Raw genomic sequence first — 20872 nt, forward strand, 5'->3', positions numbered from 1 at the left:
CTTCCTTTGATACCCAAGGTGGGAGGAGCTCCTCATTATTGCTAGGTGGGTATAGGATTTTTGGATCCCAGTGTGGTCTCCACTGACACCTCAGCTGAACCATGGGCAGATAGGGGGCTCATATCTGCTCCCTGCGTGGCCTTCTTTGACATCAAGTGAGGTTGATGGGGTGGAGGGTTGGACACCTTCTTCTAAACTGGTGAGGATGGAGCTCTGGGCTCCCCACATGGCCTTTGCTGGTGTGGGTGATGTAGGACTATAGTGTTTATGGAATCAACTAGTTATTATCTACAAGTTTTCTGTCTTCCTATGTTGCCTGTTTCCTGATCCTTTGGCTAGAAAAAGCGAGCTTTTGTTGGACCTTTTCTTTTCTTTTTTTTTTTTTTTTTGGTTAGTGGATTCTTTAGCTTCAAAAATCTGGGATATGTGAGGCTAAAAGAAAACCTGGGAACTCATCACTCTCTTATCCCTTGGGTTCTGAGGTCTCTTACCAGTCTGCCTTCTTCTCTCCACTTTTCAGAATCTTTTCATTATATATATATATATATATCACTGAAGGAAAAGGGGAAAAGTGCTTATACTCCATCTTCCTGGAGTTGCAAATCCTCTTTTCTTGATTTATTTAACATTCCTCCTTGTGTAGACCTGGAGATGAATTTCTAGGGTAGATACTGAACAGTGAAATTTCTCTGTCATAGACTATGTATCTGTTAAGTTTTAAATTACCCTCCAAAATGCTAATTTATATTCCCATTAGGAGGGTATGAGTGTGTCTTCCCCTGTACCTTTGAATATGTACCATTGTCAAATTTTAAAATTTTTACTAACTTTGAGAAAAAATAATCTTTCTTTGTTTAATGCTGTGACTTTTTTGATTACTAGTGAGGGCGAATATTCTTTCCATGGATTTACTGACTGATTATATGGATTTTACATTCTAATGAGGAGGAGAGGGAAAAAGCAAGCAAATTAGGTAATTTTAAAGAATGATAAGTATTACGAAGAAAATAAAACAAATAGTGGGTAAGAGTATAGGAGGATCAAAGGATTTGGGGTCATCAAAGGAAAAAATATAGCCATGAGAGGTAGTAACACATAAACTTTATTGAGTGGTGCCAGGGTTGTATAATGTGGGGGGGAGGACTTGTAGCAGGAGTCTGTCCAGAGGCTTATGGAAAGGGGGCCCCATCCAGAAGTGGGGGGGCCAGAGATGATGCTTATATGTCTAGGTGGTGTCACTCAGCAGCACAGAAGGGAGCCTTTGGGTCAGAACTCTGAAAAGCAGTAGTAGCTTGGGGTCTTTTAACCACAGGCTTTGTGTATCACCAATGGCCAGCAAATGTTGCATGTAGTTTTCTGGGGTGTGCAAAGCAGGCAGGCCCTAAGTGACTAAAAGTCTGCCTGTTTAGACTACTGTAAGATTTGAGTTTGACTCTGATAGGCTTTTGGGCTTACAAGTCTTAGCCTGCCACAAAGAAATTGACCTAGGGGCCGATATACAGGGGTATCTTTGGGTCATTTATATAACAAAGAATTATAGGGGGTGGGAAGAGGACTACTTCAGATGGAGAAGTCAGAGAGAGCTTCTCTGAAGAGGTGACATTTGAATCAACACCTGAGGAATGACAAGGGGGCAGCTGTGGGAAGGTACAAAGCCTTTAGAAGTAGGAAAACCTTAGCATGTGTGTTCAGGACCCAGAATGAGGCCAGAGGGGCTGGAGCCCAGTGAGCAGAGCTGGGACTGGATTGGTGGGATGTGATGGGGGCCAGCTGGGCCAGATGATGCTGCTAAGCCGAATGAGGAGTGGATTTCTATTCTAAACCCAGTTCAGAGCCATTGGAGGATTTTGATTAATATTTTAAATATTCTGGTTTATATTTGGAAATATGCATGTGGAGAGAGGAGGAATTGGGGGGGGCGCAGGGAAAGCAGGGAGACCAATGAGGAGGCTCTAGGGAAGAGAAGATGGTGCTCTGAACTGGGAAATCATGTGGAAGTGGAGGGAAGTGGGCAGGTGATGGGGGCGGGGTGGAGCCAGCAGCTTCGGTGATGGATGGGATTCGAGATGTAAGGAATGGAGACAATTAAGGATAGTCCAGGGGGGGTGGGGTTCCATTTCTTGGGTTGGAGTAGACCAGGAGAGGAGCGAGTTTGGAGGAAAATTGAGAATTGCCAGTGGGAATCTCATCCTCTCTGCATGGCAGGCCAGATGATCCTGAACTGGGTCGTCTGCTCTAGAGATGACCCACTCTTGTTTGTAGACTTAACGCTGGCCTCCTCACTATGTGCAGAAGACTCCAGGGGACTTTGGGTAGCCAACCAAGAAAATGAGAAACCTGACTTGAAACTGTCATTTAATCAGGAGCAAAACTAAATTCTTAATTAGCCTCTGCTGACTGCATATCAATCACAGTTCTATTTCAACCGCGTTTTCCTAAATGCAAGCTGGTGGCGGGTGGGCAGGATAGAGACGAGGGTAGGAAGTGGAAGTGCCATGTGCTGTGAGGGACATCCTCCTGTCTCGCTGTCCAGCGAGCCCATCACGTAGGTTCTGTCATCCGCACCTTACGAAGGGAGAAGCCAAGTCTGAGGAAATGAAATGATTTGTCCGGGGTCTCACAGCTTGTGAGCAGCAATGCCAGGACCAGGGTGTGGCTCTTTGGGCTCCAGAGCCTCCTGTGTTACCTTGCCATCCCCGTCATGGGGCCACCAGTATATATTTCTTCATTTTCTTTAAACTGATTTCAATTGAAATCCAGACCTGACAGACCAGAGCCTCCTCTCTGTATTTCAGGCAAAGGCTGCCCATTCTTAGGCCTTGCCGAAGTCTCTGGGAGGTCCCCTCCCATCCCTGGACATTGGCCGTGCCTCCTGGTCACCACAGAGGTAGTCTCAGCCCCGGCTCCAGCAGACCTGGCCATTTCCAGACTGCTCCTAGTTCTCCCAGCCCTTCCTTCACTGAAGACTTAAGCATCTTTGCCTTCCTAACCCTGCCTCAGTCTTCCTGCAAGTCAGGGAGCAGGAGGTTGCCACCTTGTTTGAGATGCAGGAAGAGAAAAAGCACAAGTGCAAAGCTCAAATAATCATCTGTGTCAATGACCCCGGAACACTTGTTTTCAGTCCTCTGGGGCTGAGACTGTCACAGGTGCTGGGTGTAGCCCATGAAGCATGTCAGAGCAGCTCACACTGATGGCAAGCCCGGGGGCTTGTTTTCCTGTTTAAGTTTTATTATGGGAATTTCAACCTTGTGCAGAATAGTGCTAGAAAAATAGCATAATAAGCCCTCATGTGTCGATCATCCCCGTTCCAACAGCTCCCAGCCAATTCTGTTTAATCCATACCTCCACCTACTCTTTCCTTCCATATTATCTTGAAGCAAATCCCAGGCATCGTATCACTTCCTCCATAAATATTTCAGTTTGTGTCTTTAAGAAGTAAGGAGGGACAGATTTTTGAATGGAGAAAATCTTCCCAACTGGAAACCTTTGCTTATTTGAGAGTGGGAAGCTGTGGCCCTACAACGTGGGTTGAGACCCCCAGCTCATCCTGGCCCTTCCACGATGCATGTCAATCAAGTCTTGCCCCTCACTGCTTCCCTTTCCTCATGGCAAATGTAAATGAGATCCCCACTTCAGAGATGAGAAAGTGACCCATAAGTGGGTCACTTATGCAGGCTCATACTCTGGGTCCTTTCGAGTCAATGTTTTCTAAATACTTGGTGAACATTTTTTTAGAAGTGAGGCTGGGTACTGCAAGGGGAAGAATGGAAAGAAGAGACCCTCGTGGCAGCCTCAGCCTGGCCTCTTCTTGAAATTCTGTTCTTGTCCCAACTTGCAGAACCAAACCCTGCAGTTAACCTGCCCACTCTCCTTTAAGGGCAGTTCAGCAACCATCCGTTGTTACTCAGTTTGCTCTGGGTGTATGTGTGGGTGGGTGTCTCACTTTTAACCCAGGCAGCTTCTTCAGTGATTCTTCCCAACCCCATAGGGTTCTCTTGCAGAAATGAATTGGGGTGAACTGACCAGGACTATATGCATGCACTTCAAGTGGCACTGACAGAAAATTCAATGACTTCAGCAAAAAGGGAAATTTATTGGTTAATGGGAGACCAATAGATTCTCCTTCAGGACTGGCTGGATCCAGGGGAACTCTGCTGTTCTCCCCTTCCTGGCCTTGCTTTCCCTGTGCCGGCTCCCTTCTCAGGCAGGCTCTGTCCTCATGGTGCAAGACGGTGGCCAAATTCTGGCCTATATTGTCTCCTTTTATGAGCCCAGTTGGAGAGATTCTTTTTCCTTTTTTTAAAAAAAATTATTTATTTGAGAGAAAGCTCAAGAGAGAGAGAGAGTGGCAGAGTGAGAGGGAGAAACAGGACCCTGGGACCATGACCTGAGCCGAAGGCAGACGCTTAACCAGCTGAGCCACGCAGGCGCCCTGAGATTCTCTTTCCTGACTCATTGGCTCCTTTTGGGTCATGTGCCTATGCCTAAGCCAATTGCTATGGCCAGGAGCTGAGATATACTGGGTGGATTGGATCCAGGTCATCTGGAAGTGACCAGTAAGTGGATGACTGGTCATCGGGTGACTCCAATCCTTAGTGGAGTGAGGCTAGAGGGGTTTGGACTCCCCAGGGGAGGATCTGTAGACTATTTTTGAAAAAGAAAATGGATGCTGAACAGGCAAGGAATAGATTTCCACCCTCCAGTTATGGTTCCGGGAATATTTAAGTGTCCCTTAGTTGTGCCCTGGCCTTGGCAAACACCAGCTGCTTGCCCCTTCCTGCAGCAGTGTTTGTGTCTGTTAGAGCTGTAATTTGGAACCCGCAGCTCCGGGCTCTCAGCCCAATGCTCTTCACGTCCTTTCCCTCCCACTTTCTGCGGGTGTGGTCAGCGAGCAAACTGCCCTGTGCTTGTGCCTCTGGGCAGGGCTGCCTGGGGCACACCTGCCTCCCATCCTCGCCAAAAGCAGCTCCCTGCCTCCTAGTCTGAAGACCAGGAGCCATTTCCTACAGGTCTTGCCATTCTGTTTCCCTATGACCTTGAGCAGGCTCTCCATGTTTCTGAGCCTCAGTTTTGTAGTTTGGAACATCTGTAAAATGGAGCTAATGGTGATGCTGACCTTACAGGCTGTGAGAAGCTGAAATGAGCTGGTGACTTGTAAATGATGATAAAAATGGAAATAATAATACTATTACTATTACTACCGCCACCTGCTTCTTCCTCGCAGGATGTATTTTCTTCTCAATCCCCCTTCTCTCTTCCTCCCAGGGGAGCAGCAACTTGCTCAGGCTTTGATCAAGATGAGTGTTGATGGCTTGGAAGCTTTCAGAGCCGCCCACTCTTCCTCCTCCCATCCTGCTGAGCTGACAATTTCGCATGACATCAATTCCTCTGACAGCCGTGTAAACAGATGGTGGTCCCTGCTGCCCGGGTGCTGGGGAGTGATACCATGGTAACCTGCTAAACTGTGACAGGTGCCAGGACGGTGGGAAATCCAGGACCTTCAGACAGGCACACACATGGCTCAGGCAGCAGGGCCTGAGTTTGTGGGTTTCTCTCAGGCACAGTGGGCCAAGGCTGCCTGGTGTGGCAGCAAGGCCATAGGCTTGAATATGGACTCTACTCCTTAGCTGTACGACCATGGCTGAGTTTCCTCCTCTCTCCTGGCCCATGGTGGGTCATTAGCCCCACCCCAAGTAGCAGGAGTATGGGCCTGAAAGTGCCTAGCTCTGGGATGGGATATTCCTGGTGCCCAGTAAATGTTTGTTGAGTGAGACCTCTAGGAGCAGCTCCCCGGAAGCTGGCTGGGGACAGGGCCCTTGCAGGTCCTGGTTGGAAGAAAGCACAGGGTGCGAATGGGATCTGAGAGTGCAAAAGGCTGGGATGACAGCTGCTAAGGGCCACCCGTGCTCATTCTCTAAATAGTTGGGACCTAATGGTTTATGAGTGGTGGGATCTCTAGTCTCAATTCCCCCCAGAGCAGGAAGAGTAAATTAGCACTCCCTGTTGGGAAACTGGTGAGTAGCCCTGCAGGGCCTGGGCTTATGGAATCATAGCTTTAACCAACTCTGTCTGCTTCCCTCAGTTTCCCCAACTGTTCTCTCGTTCCTGCTGGACTGGGAACTCTGCTTTAAGCTATGGTCTATCCCAAGCTGGAAGAGAGGCAGTGACTTGACCAAGGCCATACGGCTGTCCATACAGACCACCCCGGTCTGGGATAGCCAACGTCTTCTGCCATCAGGCCCCTTTGCTGGAAGGGTCCTCCCCAGCTTCCCATCAGCTTTGTGAATGCTGCTCTTCCCTCCTTTCTCATTGTCCTCTTATCCCACCCTTGCGTCTGGGTTTGCTCTCTGCAGACAGTGAGCACCTCAGAGAAACAAGAAGGCTTGCTCTGCCGCTGACTGGCTGCAGCCTTGGGCAAGCGACTTCACCTTTGCAGGTCAGTTTCTTCATACAGCAACAGGGAAAGTTGCTTTGCGTGGATTAAATTAGGTAATATCTACAAAAAAAAAAGTGCATAAAAGAGTGCCTGGCACATAGTAAACTTTCAGTAAGTAGTGTTTTTTGGTATAATGCAGAGGAGATCCTCATCCCTTATGGGAATATTGCTTTTCACAAACTGGATTGACTTCAGGCAAGATTCAGAGTGGCAAAAGCACAGGTGTGGGAGCAGCTGGATATGCATCAAGCTGTGTGACCCTGGAGAAGTCACTCACCTTCTCTGAGCATCTGGAAAATGGAGCTAAGGATCCCCACCTGCAGAACAGTTGGGGTTGGGTGAGCACCAGGAGCAGGCCTTGGTACATGCTAATATGATGTCTGTTGTGATAAGATCTCCTGTAATGAGGATTATTTCAGTACCATTGAGTGCCAGAACCACCCAAGGCAGGGACTTCTTATATCACATTCCTGGAAGGTGGCAGTTGGCTTCAGTTTACATACCTCTAGTGACAGGAAACTCATTCCTGTTGAGTCGAAAGCTCTGCTAGAAGCTGGTTGGTGGTAGAGTTTAAACTTGCCTCTCTCCATGTGGGCTTCCCCTCTGGAGTCTCCAGTTCTGCCCTCAGGGCCACCAGGAGCAGCTTTCCCTCCATTTTCTTGCTTAGCGGCCTGCTCCTCTGAGTCCAGGAGAACCAGAATGGAGGAGGTGGCCCAAGCAGCATCCCCTCCCCCTGTCCCCAAAGAGCTTTCTGACCTTGTTGGCCAGGCTGGAAGGTTTGAGAGCTGGCAGGCAAGCATGAGAGATTGTCCTTGGGTAGGCTAAGTGGGCCATCTGTCCTGGCTGAGTTCCAGGGTGGACCCGTGGTGGAGGACCAGAGTGTGGCTGGGCCCAGTGTGGAGACCAGAGTGTGAGCTGCCACAGTCTCATAGACCAGCTTCCCTGTTTTTGGCTAGGTAGGGGGCGTGACACCAATTTCTGCATCACGGGGTCTTCTAAGAATTAAGTGGTCAGAGATATTTTAATATCTGACATGGTTCTTGGAATCTGTTAATTTTTTTTTTTTTGGAAGCTGTAATCAGTGAATGGGTTAATCTGCTTCAGAGAGAAGCTTCAAATGAGCCAAGCTTTTAAACATTCATTACTCTTTCAGCTTCAAGGTTTTTTTAAAAAATTATTTTATGCTTCTTTCAAAATTCATCAGCTTAGGGCAAGTTGGCTGTCTTAATAACAGCACTAAGAAATGTTGATAAGCTTCTTCCAATAACGGATACTTCTCTGGCAGGGAGGCAGCATCAAAATGGCTTCTGGAGACTTCTGATCTTCCCTTTTGGTCTTCCAGTGAGGTCAGACACCTCTAGAACCTCTTCTATGGCTGTGTTAGCCACCCTGATGTCTTATGGTTCGCATCTTCCCTATAGGATACAGGAAAGCTGAAAGGACTGCAAAGACCCCTGAGAAGGAAGGAAGAAGGCTATAAACTCCCTCTATGCATGTTCCAGATTTGGGTACAATTCAGAGGCTCAGACTATTTCCTTAACCCACTTTTGTCCTCATTTCTATTACACATTATTATACTTCCAGGCATCATAGGAACAGAGACAAGGGGACACACGGATGGAAGAGGACAGGACTCCTAGTCCTTTCCCTTCATTCTGGTCCTGAACAAGTTGGAGGACCCTAGATTTGGAAGAGAACCCAGAGATTGTTTGACTGAGCTGGCTGCCCAGGAGAAGGATGCTGTTGTTTGAAGGTATGTGTCCACCCTAAACTCATCGGTGGTGAATTGAGATGATTGTATTGGAAGGTGGGGCCTTTGGTAATTGATTTGGTTGTGAGGGCCTTCTGTCATGATTGGGATTACTGCGCTTACAAAAGAGACCTCAGAGAGCTCCCTCATCATCTTCTGCCATGTGAAGACACAACGAGAACACTGTGGTCCAGAAGAGGGCTCTCCTTGGACCATGCTGGTGCCCTGAACTCGGACTGCCAGGCTCCAGAACTGTGAGAAATAAATTTGTGTTGTTGCTAAGCCCCCCAGTCTGTTGGATTTGGTGACAGCAGCAGCTCAGATGGACCAAGACAAAGGATGGCTGCCAGAGGGCCTCCCAGAGAGGGTGTGGTCAGCCAGGGCTTCCTGGCTACTTCTTCATTGCCTTGCAAAAGGGATTGGGAGATGGGAAAGATCACAGGCAAAAGTGAAGAAATGAGAGTTCTAGTCTTGCCTGCACTGCTAAGGGGCTACATGACTTTGGCCAAGGTGCTTCCCCTCTCTGGACCTCCATTTCTGAACATATCAAATCACAGGATTGGACTAATTGATCGTAATAGTCTAGAAGTCATTGTTATTTGGATGCTTTGCATGAACTGGATTCTGGGTTAAGCATATCACATAGATAATCTGTTTTTATTCTTCCACCAACTCTAAGTTTCTTTTAAGAATCCAAATGTCAAAAAAATAAAAAAAAATTAAAAAAAAAAAGAATCCAAATGTCAATAAAGATCATATAAGATCTTGGTCTTTTGTGTATCTGAAAGTTATTCTAGGCACACTTTTATATATTTGCAGACATCAGCCTCTTGATAAAGAACAAAGAAATTCTAATTAGATACACTATCAGTTAGGGTTAGATGTTGCTATATGTAATGGAACTCCCAAAGTAACAGAGGCTTAAACACACATGGTTTACTTTATTGCATAAAAGTAGTGTAGCCCTGGTGTGGATGCTCCAGGAGTTCATTAAGGACCCAGGCTCCTTCCATCTTTATGCTCTGCTGCACAAAGCTTCCATCCTCAAGGTTACCACATGGCCCAAGAAGAATCCTGGAGCTCCAATATCTTATATTAGCATTGGTTTCATCAGAGGCAACTGGCTACAATGGTTACAGGAATCACATCCAGATTCAACAACTCCACCGGCGGCGGCGGGGGGGTGGGGGGGCAGAGGAAGAGAGGAAAGGCTGAAAAGAGTGTACTTTGGCTGAGTCAAGCCCCGTTAAGTAGTCTTCCTGGAATGTTTACAATTTGCTTCCATTTGCACATCATTGGCCAGAACTCAGTCATGTGTCAGGTATATAAACTGGCCTGCAAGGGCAGGATGGGAAATGTAGTCTTTTATTTTTTTTATTTTTTAAAGATTTTATTTATTTATTCATGAGAGACACAGAGAGAGAGAGAGAGAGAGAGAGAGAGAGAGAGAGGGGCAGAGACACAGGCAGAGGAGAAGCAGGCTCCACACAGGGAGCCTGATGTGGGACTTGATCCCCAGTCCCCAGGATCACACCCTGGGCTGCAGGCGGCGCTAAACCACTGCGCCACCGGGGCTGCCTGAAATGTAGTCTTTTAACTGGGCACATTGCTACCCTGAAAAAAGTGTGAGTTTTGTTTGCAAGGAAGAATGGGAGAAGAAACACTGGCTGGCAAATGGGAGTCTCTGTTGCAGATGCTTATGTGCAAAGGATTGTATGTATGATCACAAACCAAGTTAGAACATTTTGCAGATGTATTAATACAGCTATTTAATATAAAATACCAATGTCTGTATTAGTTGGGATTCTTTTGATTGCACGTGACAGAAACCACATCTTTAACTGGCTTAAACAATAAGGACATTTATAATGCCACATATTTCACTTACAGAGGTAGAGTTAGCTTCAAGGGTGGTTGATTCAGCAGCTTCACAACATCCTCAAGCCTGGGATCTGTCCATCTATCTTTTCTCTTATATTAACATTGGCTTCATCAGAGGCAACTGGCTACACCGGTTCCAGACTCAATCATACCCAGGCAAATACAAGGGCACGTTATTTCTAGCAACTCTCTCTTAGAAGCTGCAAAATGTCCTAAAACGTCTCATGTCTCAGTGGCCAGCACTGGTTTATCATCTACTCCTAGACAACTCACTGGTAAGGGAGAAGGGCAATTAGGCCATCTCAGGCACTGGGATCAGTTTCTACAAAGCTCGTGGCTACCTAAGGGAGTCATAGATACCTGAATAAAATTGGGGCTCTCTTAGTAGGGGACAAAGGGGAAGCACGCTGGTATGCAAGTGTCATCTCTATTTTGCAGCAAGGGGATTGGGGCTCAGAGAGGTGAAATAATTTGCTCAATTTGTTCATTTGCCGGTGAGCAGCAGAGAGAGAACCTGAACTAGGGATGGTCTCCCTCAGTTTAACATACTTAACATGCGGCTCTGTCACCAGAAGTCAGCTGTGTCAGTGCTTCCCGAACTTCAGCCATTTGTCCAGCATGTTTGTGATTTCCCCCTCAGATTTACTTATACCCACCTGCTGATTTCCTCAGAACTTTTTTATTTAACTAATATCACCTTTATGCTTTTCATTAAAATAAACTCATGATTTTGGCATCAACAATCACATTTAAAAAGGACAAGAACACTGACATAAATGAGAATCTAGTCTTGCTTGACAGAAAGAGAAGATAAGGCATCAAAAGAAATGCAATGCAAACAGCCCTCTTATTGTTTCTAGAGGGATGCTGTTACCCGACGGAATTCCCGAATTCAAACTTATGAAGAATGACCGGGAGAGCGGAAAGCATTAAAGACTTGCCAGCACCAAGCTGAAGCTCCCTTCTCGATTGAAATAAGGACTCACAGAGAAGAGGGAAGGCAGCTATGCTTTTCTTTTGATGCAATTCAGTGCCATAGAAGCCTCCTCCACGTACACCTGAAGGCACCCCACATTCCATTTTGAGAGAAACCTTAACTTAGATGGAAGCCCGAATGCTTTGTGACTGCCACACTGCACATAACAGTGCAATCTCGGGGGTGGGGGTGGGGTGGGGCATGCAGCAGTAACCCCAGACACCTGTGGTTTCCTTGGCCGAGCTGGGTGAGGATTGGCTAGGTGGCCCTTCAGTCTAGTCAGGAACACGGTTGGCAAACTTTTTTCTGTAAAAAGTCAGGAAGTGAATGTTTCAAGCTTTGTGGACTGCACAGGGTCTGGTGCAATGACTCAATGTGACTGTTGTGCTGTGACACCAGCTCAGACAAGATGTAAGTGAATAAGCCGGGCTGTGTCATAAAACTTTAGGAATACTGAAATTTTAATTTCATATAATTTCACACATCATGAAATAGTGTTCTTTGATTTTTTTCAATCATTTTGAAAAATGTTCAAAGAATTATTTGAGATAGGGAGAGAGAGAGAGAAAGAGAGCATGCAGGAAGCAGGGGGAAGAGGGAGAGAAGAGACTCTTAAGCAAACTCTGTGCTGAGCACAGAGCCAGGTGTGGGGCTCAATCTCATGACCCCAAGATCACCATAGGAGCCAAAACTAAGAGTTGGATGCTTAACCAACTGCACCACTCAGGAGCCCTCTTCTCAACCATTTAAAAATGTAAAAACATTCTTAGCTCTAGGGCCATACAAAATCAAGTGGTGGATCAGATTTGACTGAGAACTATAGTTTGCTCACCCTGGCCTAAAACAAAAGCTGTCACTGCCTCTGCCAGACCTGCAAAATTGCACATGGTCCTGCACAAAGAAGGGATCCCCACTTGGTTGAATGCTCTGTTACAACCATCTTGAAAGTATTAATAATTTTTAAATAAAGTATCTTGCATTTTCATTTTGCAGTGGGGCCTACAAATTAAGTAGCCAGGCCTGGTGTCTTCTCGTAAAAGCTGTGTAGAGACGTGGAGAATTATTCTCCACAGTGGTCTCAATGGAGCATGTTCTCCTCATGGTGATGGCAGAAGCTAAGTGGAATCACCTAGGTTCTTAAGACCTATGCATGAAACAGGTTGACTCTCACTTCTTCTCACCTTCTGTTGGCCATTGCAAGTCACACGGCTGAGCCCAAAGTCAAGAAAAGGGGAAACATACTCTATTCTGTTAATGAGAAGGACTCTAACGTTAGGTGACAAAGGGCTTGGATACAGGGAGAGGTGATGGAACTGGGGCCAATCTATCACCAGCTCTACTACAGTGTGTTAATCATTCCAGCTGTTTGCCCACCTCTAGTGTTAAAGAACTCACTACATGGTCCTCCTGTCTGTAAGCTTTAATGGTTCCTTATTCCATCAGCCCAGGCAGAGGCAAGGACAAAAGACTTTTGTGAATCCTGAGGTCGATTTTGGGGAGCAGCAAATACACAACCAGTCTTCCTTCTCCCTCGACTGGATCAGAGAGAATGACAGCACAGAGACTAGGACCAGTTGGCATTTTGAGTGTACAAGCCGGCATGCCAGTCTCCACCAAAAACTCAGCCAGCTCCTTTTCCTGGAAGAGTCTTCTTGGGGATCTTAGGAGCTTGAATAGCACCTTTGTGCTGAAAAAAGTGGAGAAGTAAAACATCTGGCTCAGATTCTACTTGGTGAATTCTTTCTAGGTTTTAAACACATGCGAATAAACAGAGTGATCCCACAAACATATATCAGCCTCTATCATCCCCTTGCTTACAGTCCTTTCCTGGCTCTTGCAGCCCAGCTTGGCTTCATGTCATGGCTCTTTGTGACGTGGCCACATTCTGCTCATGGAAAGCATCTGGACTCACTGGATATCCTCCATCTATAGGCCTTTGCACCCACTGTCACAATCTGGGAGGTCACCAGTGTGTTAAGCCATCTTGAACATATTTAAAGAAGAAAAGGAAAACTGTTGGCTCATGTAATCGAATATCTAGTGGTGGAGGGAGCTTCAGGCATGCAGATGTGCTTAAATCGTGCTGTTTAGAGTATGTTTTCCTCTGTATTTACTCCATTCTCAGGCAGGCACTCCCTTTGTGGTCATCGGTAGTAGTAGCTTCATGAGAAAAGAAGTCTTTTTCTAGATATTCCAGCAAAGGCCCCAGGGCTGACTCTCATTGGCTGATTGGGATCATGTGTCCATCATTCAACCAATGACTGCTGGAGTTGGAGTGTACTGATTGGCAGGCCTGCATCACAAACCCATTCCTGCATCTTGGAGAGTGGCATTAGCTCCAGTTAAACCACAGGGACCCAGAGTGGGGATTTCCCTGGGGAAAATCAGAGGGCGGTTACCAAATGAAGTGCTGAACAGAGGCGGGGAAGCCTAGACAACAGACGTCCCCACCCTCTGGTTCCTCTGCCTGAAATGCTTCCCTCTTCTCTGCCTGGCAAACTCCGACACATCCTAGCTCTACCTCCAGTGTCATCCCTCTTGGAGACCTCATACCCCACCCTAGAATAAGCCACTCCTTTCTCTGTGGGCCCCTCCCATCACTCAATGTTATGTTGCCTGTGTCTCTCGAGGTTACCTGCTTATGGAAAATGTTAATGAACTTGGCTAAACATCCAGTTTCAGAGCCTGTGCCAATCTCTGTGCCATACCTTCTCTGATTTCCATGTGTCCCTGGCTTTCCTCCATGTGTCACTCAGCTTCCACATCTGTGTGTGTCACCTCAGGTTGGCACTGGTGTGCACATGTTGACACCCTCTCCATCTCAACAACAACAAAATCTCATCACACTTGTGTTATTGTGAATTTTCTAGCTTGACTGAAGACCTGAGGGTGACAGAGGAATCCCATGGCTCTGGCAGAGCCTTCTGCCATTAGGGTGGCCCCCACTTAACCCCACCCCCTTCTAAGAACATTTTTCTCCCCAGGGTGGCCTCCCACTGGACCCAGCCTTGACTTCTCCTGTTCCCCCCTGCAAGGCACAGACCTGCCGCTCTGCTTACTCACCATCTTCCCACCCTTCCCTGCTCCCCACTCCTCCTCATTCTGGCCAGTGCTTTATATGGTAATTCCAATGGTTTGAAGAGTCTCTCCCTTCTCAGCAGGATCTGAGCTCTTTGAGGGCAGGGCCCTGTCCAGGTCATCTCTGCATCTCCAGTGCCCAAGATAGGGCATGGCACTGGGTAGGGGCTCTGTGGAAGCTAAATTCAAAAACCAGTTTCAATAAAAGGCTGCACTTGAAAAAAATCAGCAAGAATTTCTTTGGCCTCTGCAGGAAGCACAGAGAGTGTGGGTGAGTGATGATTTCAGCAGAAATGCCACAGGACGCATGGGTTCTCAATTATTTATGGACCTAAGGAGACAAGTTCCCAGAGCGCCGTGATAGATTCTGAAGGTGTCAGGGCAGAATGTGAGTGACTTTGTTCCTTGGAGTCCCTGCAGCCCTACCCTGCAGCTCCCAAGGACAGGGGCTTTTAGCTTCTTTTTGCAGCAATAAAGAGCTGTCTGTTTTGAAATTCAGTTCTGCTCCTGCCCAGTTACTGTTTCTCACTGTGCTGGCAAGGATGGCGGGATGAGAACAGGATAACCTCTGGGATCAGAAGGGTCTTGGGTTCAGTCTTGTTCTGCCCTGGGTCACTCTGTGTTTCCCCCTCTCTGGGCTACCATTTTCCCTTCTGTGCTATGGAGACCAGCACTACTTCCCTGCTGGGGGCCTGGGGACCTTCAGCAATGTAGGCTTACAGCCTGACACTGGGTGCATGCAGCAGGTGCTCATATGCTAGCAGTTCCATGATCTGTCCTGGCTAAACTAGGTCCAGCTTGACCCTGTGTGGCTCTGAGTTCCTGGAGTCTCCCATCCGATGCAGAGTTTATGGATGGGATTTATAAAAAGATAAACAAAGCAGGTACTTTTCATTTGAACCAGTGGGCGGAGGTGATATAATTATCCGTGAGGATTTCTTGTTTGTAGACGGAAGAATTGACGGGTTTCTAGGCCAAACTATCAGTGCTTTTCTCAAGACCAGAGGGTATGGAAGTTCCAAGCCATAGGAGTTGTGCTGGTCCTGGAGACAGAGGGTGTTCTGGTCTTAGGGCCAGGAGACGGGCTTGTCCTCTGGGGCATGTATAGACTCTATAGTCAGGATGGTCCTGAATTGTCACCTTGTGCTTGCTGACCCAGAGTGGGTGGGGATGGAGGCAGCCTCTGGTGCCTCGTCCTCACTGGTGTGGTGGCTCTGATTTGCACGATGGATTTCCACTTCTGGATACCTTCCCTAATATGGAGACTGTGATGGTAGAGCTACCCAAGGGATTAAGCACCTGGAATTCCAGATGTACTTAAAACATGATTGCCGAACGAATTATTTGATGAGCAAATAGCCTTGGACTTGGGGCGAATGGAGCTCGATGTAAATTTTATGTGTTCTTGCTCAAGTGTCTCTTTCCTTTGAACATCAATTTCTTCATTTGCAAAAGTGGGTATAAAGCCAGCCACTAGGCTGAGTTTTTGCGGATGGAAAGGATCACAGCTGGAGAAGCACCTAGCATATAGTTAGTGCTCAGAGAACTCAGAGGTGGGTTCTCTCCTCTGAGTGCCCAGCTGCCTTCTTTAGTTTTTCAGAAGGCTCCACCTTCCCCCCCCTTACTCTTCCCTAAATAATTCTTTCCTTAAGTACTGCCTTCAAGATAAAGAAAACTCTCTTATTTAATTTGATTGTTTTTCTGTTTGTTTAATTACTACCATTAAGACGTTAATGCTTTCTTATATTTTTTCATGGCAAATGTGATATTTTAGCTCCACTTGGGGTTATTTTATTTGTCAAGTTTCTGCAGTTGCAAGGATCAGAAACCTGATTCAAAAGGGGAGTTAAGAAAAAGGAGACATTTACTGGTTCCTATAATTAAATATTCTAGGGAGTTGCTTTGGCCAGAATAAGGCTGCCACGCAATCAGACGGTGGGTCAGGATGCAGAGTCCGGATCTTGGCTCTGCTCTCCTGCGTCACCCTTCCTCGGGGGCAGCCTTTGCTTCTGTTGTCTCCTCTCAAAAGCATCATTGAAAGAGCTTTCCCTTCTCATTAGACACATCAAGGGTCTTGGGACTTGGGCCCAAATGCTGCCGCTGGGGGACTGGCCAGCCCTGCTCGGCTCCATGCCTGGAGTTGGGGGTTGAGGCTTGGTCCCCTCCAAAACCCCTGGGCTGAGAGCGGCAGGGGGTGGGTCCCACAGGGAAACCAGGGTGGTTTCTGCTATTCGAGGCAGGGAATATCCGTGAGGATTATTATCATTTCTATCTTACAGCTGAAGAAACAACCCATGTCTTCCACCGTTCCATTAGCATCTAACTCAACCCCCTCTAATAAATGTATTTCCTCTGAAAAACAGGACCTGGGTATCACATAGTCAACTTAAAAAACCTTTATTGGAACCAGGTTGCTTATGTCAACTTCTAGATAGGTCCAGGGCCCCATATGGGGTGTGGTTGCAGAGGAGCTCTCGTGTAGTGCCAAAGAAGGTTGAGGTGGCTTTCGTCATGGCTCCTTGTCAAGGGCTCCCCTTGATGATCTTGTGCAGGATCTTCATTCCTTCATCTGTGAAATGGAAACAAACAACGCTATCCTCCCAGAGATGTTTGGAGGACTCGCTGAGGTGTTGAGCCCTTAGTAAGCGCTCAGTGAATGCAGAGTTGGCGGTGGACCTGTGCCACTTGAGGCAAGTCCCTCAGCCCCCGGAGCCCAAGCACCTGTCTGCAGAATGGGATAATGGTAATCTCGCATTCAGGGTTGGGCAGGCAGGAGGCGCTTAGTAAGGGTTTGGAGACTGAGAGGAGAGAGGACTTTGTGAACCATGAATTCCCACCAGGTGCCAGGCATCTTTACCAACGTGACCTTGCTGTCACTCAGCCCCCTGCTATTCAGATAAGGAAACTGAGGCTCAAGGAGGCAAACTTCCTCCTTACACAGGTGAGGGGCAGAGCCAGCCTTCAAACCTGTGTCCTTACCACCGTTTCAGCAGCTTCCCTGAGGAAATGGAGGGCTGCTTCCATAACATAGCCCTCATCCCTCAGGGCCCGGCTAAGAAGTCACCTCTCATGTGTCTCCCCAGGGCTCCCCAGTCTGGGTTAGGACCCTCCTTGGTTCCCCCAGCTCCCCAGGTCCCCACCACAGCTCTTCCTCCGTGGAAGTGCTACTATCTGTGTGTCTGTACTCCTGCGCTGGGCAGGGGACCAGGCCTGATGTGCCTCAGAGCCCCTGAGCCCTGGCGTGCTGCTGGGAGGGACGCTGGAGCTCCTCAGTTTGGACACAATGGCACAGTGTGAAGAGCTCCCGGCCTTACCCGCAGCTCTCCCGGCCAGGCCTGGAGCAGGGTCGAGAGCGTCCCCAAGCCTCGGCTTTCCCCTCTGTGGAATGGGAATACCCGCTAGCCGTGCTCTTGTCAGGCTAGAAACAGTGCAGCAACAGTAACTCATGCTATTTGAGGACTTAATCATTTCGTTCTTCTCTTCCAATAATCTTTTAAGGCAGAGGCCAGAATCATGCACATTTCACAGACAAGAAATAGACTGAGAGATGAGAACTGATTTGCCCAGAGTTGCACAACGAGGACTCAGTGGTGCCTGCGATAATAATAAACATTCATGGAATGATGGGGTGGGCACCCCCGATCACACTGCCCCCTGTCTGCCCTGCCTGCCCTGCCAGCGGGGGCATCTGTGCTCTTGTTAAATCCCACGCTTGGCCAGACTGCGTATCACACAGCTTGCCGGGCTGTGCTTGGCTGGGGAGGAGAGCCAGGCTCTACACAAGAGGTCTGGGGACAGCTTTTGGAAGACGGGTGGCTTGGGACAGAACCGAGGCCTTGCCTAGCCTCCCTGAGAAGCACGTGGCCTCTTGAAGTCTGATGTTCTGATCCAGAGACATGGCTGTGCTCCCGCCCTGCCCCATGTGTTCATCACGTCTTCCTGTTAGCGGCAGCATCTTCCTTCTGTGGGAAGAGCAGTAGCGGCCACACGCATTCTCTGCAGGTGCAGCCCCGACCATGCTGTGACATTTATAGTGTGTGTTCCGGTCGAGGAAGGGCTGAGAAGGCTGCAGCATGAGGTGGTGCAGGACCCCATGTCAGAGACCCCTCAGGATATAGCCAGAGATGCTTGGAGTAGAAGGGAGGGGCCTGTGGACATTTGGGTGGGGTATCAGTGGCGGGGGACTGACTGCACAGCCAGTGAGTGTTGGGGCTGGGGCCAGCACTGGAAAGTGGGGGGTCAAGGCCAAGTGGAGAGGTGCTCTGCCAGCTTTCCCAAAAGTAAGTTTGGGAGGGCAGACTTGGACCTATTGTTTAGCAAGAGAATCATTTGCCAGAGAAGTGGTGAGCTTCCTGTCTCTGGAGGTATTCAAGTACACTCAAGCAGAGATATGGAAGGATTAGGGCACTGGGATCCCCAAGGACCCTTCCTGATTCTCTATATCTGGGGAAATGACTGATGATCTGACTGTTCCTCTGTGAGGGATGACCTTGGCCTTGGAGAGAAGACCTTGGGGTGAGAAGCTCTGAGCTGGCTTTTGGGGCCCTGACAAGCACAGGGTGCAGCAACCCTTGGCGAGAGACCAATAATGCTTTCCCTTCCCTGCTTTCAAGGATGGCAGCTGTTGACTCTCCTGCAGCTTGGCATCTGGTTCTTCCAGATTGGCAGAAGGTCATGTTCCAGTAGATGTAAGTGACCAGAGGGCAGACAGGTGGCTCATCCCTAAGGTTGAAAGGACAAGGAAAGTCGATGGGCACCTGGGTGAGGTGGCCGCAGAGACAGGCTGGGATCCTACGGGGAACATTCTAGGTAAGGGCAGGTAAGCTGGGAGTGTGCAGAATCAAGGATGACTTCCTTGCAGAGGTGCTGTGAAACAGTTTTAAAAGATGGGGAAGATTGGGAAAAGGGGGAGAGACATTGCAGGCAGTCCCTAAACTTGAGACTAGAGCCAAAAGCTGGGTTCATCAATGTCTATTTGGTTGCAATTGCTAGCAATGGAATTCAACCCAAATGGACTTTTGGAGGGGTTCATGTAATTGAAAAGTCCAGAGTTGGCTTCAGGCATAGCTAGATCCAGCTTTTCAAACAATGTCATCATCTCTTTCCATTACTCAAATCTGCTCTCTCCATGTATTGTGAGGGGCTCTCCCGGCGATGGTCACTGACAGCACTTCTCTGATAGCTCTGTAATAAGTTTCAAGAACAGTCTTATTGCCTTGGCTTGGGCCATGCCCAGCCCCCTGAATCAGGCATGGAAAGCTCCGGTTGGCTTTGACTGAGTCACAGCCCAATCCTGGGTTAAGAATGTGCAGAAGTATTTCCATGAGGAAGACTGGGGTGCAGTTACCAGAAGGGGGAGAATGGGTAGGTAAGGTGAAACAGGTCTGTGGCTCAGGCCTATCCTGCCGCCGATGAGCTTCCTGCTGTGGCCTGCTGCCACCTTTCCTCCGACTTCTGAGCTCTCTTGGCTTCCTTGTCACTATGCTTTGACCCACTGCACAGAGGCTCCTTTTCTTGTCTGAGCATCCTCTTGGTGACTGCCAGATGCCCACATCCTGACCCCTGGAGCTGTGAATATGTGAGCTGATATGGCAAAAGGGACTTCGCAGATGTGATGAAGTCAAGAGCCTTGAGCCGAGGAGACAATCCTGGATTATCCAGGAGGGCTCCATGTAATCACAAGCATCCTTGTGCATGAGGGGGAAGCAGGAGAGGCAGGAGGGGGGGATGTGAGTGCAGACGTGAGATTGGAGGGGTGCCATTTCTGGCTGGGGGCCATGAGCCATGGGATGCAGGTGGCCTTGAGAAGCTGGAAAAGGAAAGAAAATATTCTCGTCCAGAACTTTCCTGAGACCCATTTTGGACTTCTGACCCCCAGAATGGTCACTAATACATGTGGGTTGTTATAAGCCATGAAGTTGGTGGCAATTTGTTACAGTGGCCAGAGGAAACTAATACACCTCTTAGTTCTCGATATCTCACCTTCTGGACATCCTGCTCTGCACTGGCCTCCCTCCCTCACCCAGAGAGTCATCTCCCAGGGGTCGCTGCTGAAGGATTGGGGGTCAGGTCTGTTCCTCTCAACCAGCTCTGCCTCGCCCAGCAGCTTGCGCCAAGGCTCACAGATGGGCCACCGCCTGGGACTTACTCAGAGCCTTCCTCCTCCACGGGGTCAACGCACACTGACAGGCCTCAGTCTCTCCCACCCGGAGGAGTGTTCCGTGTACTTCAACACCTCATTAGCACCCCCTTCCTTGCACACTCTCCATCAGCTTGAATCACGCTGGGGTGTAACTGCCTGCTTCTCTGGTCTTCCATTAGGCCGTGAGCTTACTGAGGACATAGGCGGTGTCTGATTCCTGCCACTGGTTCCCCTTACAGGGCCTGCACACAGTAGGTGCTAAGTAAATATTTGTTGAATGAACTATGACAATAGGTGTGCACTAGGCATGCGGGGTGGGTCTGGGAGACTGCCCCCCACCAAAGATGGAATTGGACCTGACTCCTGGCTGTGCCCCCTCAAATCCGTTGTCTCTTCTTCCTGGTTGTCACCTCTCTTACAGTTAGATGTGGCCGCAGGCCAAGTACTGAGTTCTGGCCCATAAAATGCAGTCAGAAGCCATGGGCTCCCTCTTGGGGCTGAAGCTTTTAAGAAGCGGGTGTGTCCTTCCACATTTGCTCCTCTTGCTAGATGGGGGACAAGGAGACAAGTAGTGGAGGCCCCTCCCCACCCTTGATGAAGGGGAAGACG

General features: G+C 48.4%; 1 protein-coding gene across 2 annotated transcripts in view; it reads right to left on the reverse strand.

Moving 5' to 3' along the window:
* Window positions 1-16502: 16502 nt before the first annotated feature.
* HRH2 (histamine receptor H2) overlaps window positions 16503-20872 on the reverse strand; it is a 72381-nt gene continuing 68011 nt past the window's right edge. For both annotated transcript variants that reach the window (XM_072824092.1, XM_072824089.1), the window contains one exon: window positions 16503-16690. In XM_072824092.1, the coding sequence (XP_072680193.1) occupies window positions 16687-16690 (4 nt within the window). In that variant the 3' untranslated portion in view covers window positions 16503-16686. The remainder of the gene's footprint in view (window positions 16691-20872) is intronic.

Source organism: Canis lupus, chromosome 4 (genome assembly GCF_048164855.1).
Source record: "Canis lupus baileyi chromosome 4, mCanLup2.hap1, whole genome shotgun sequence".
Classification (NCBI taxonomy): Eukaryota; Metazoa; Chordata; class Mammalia; order Carnivora; family Canidae; genus Canis; species Canis lupus.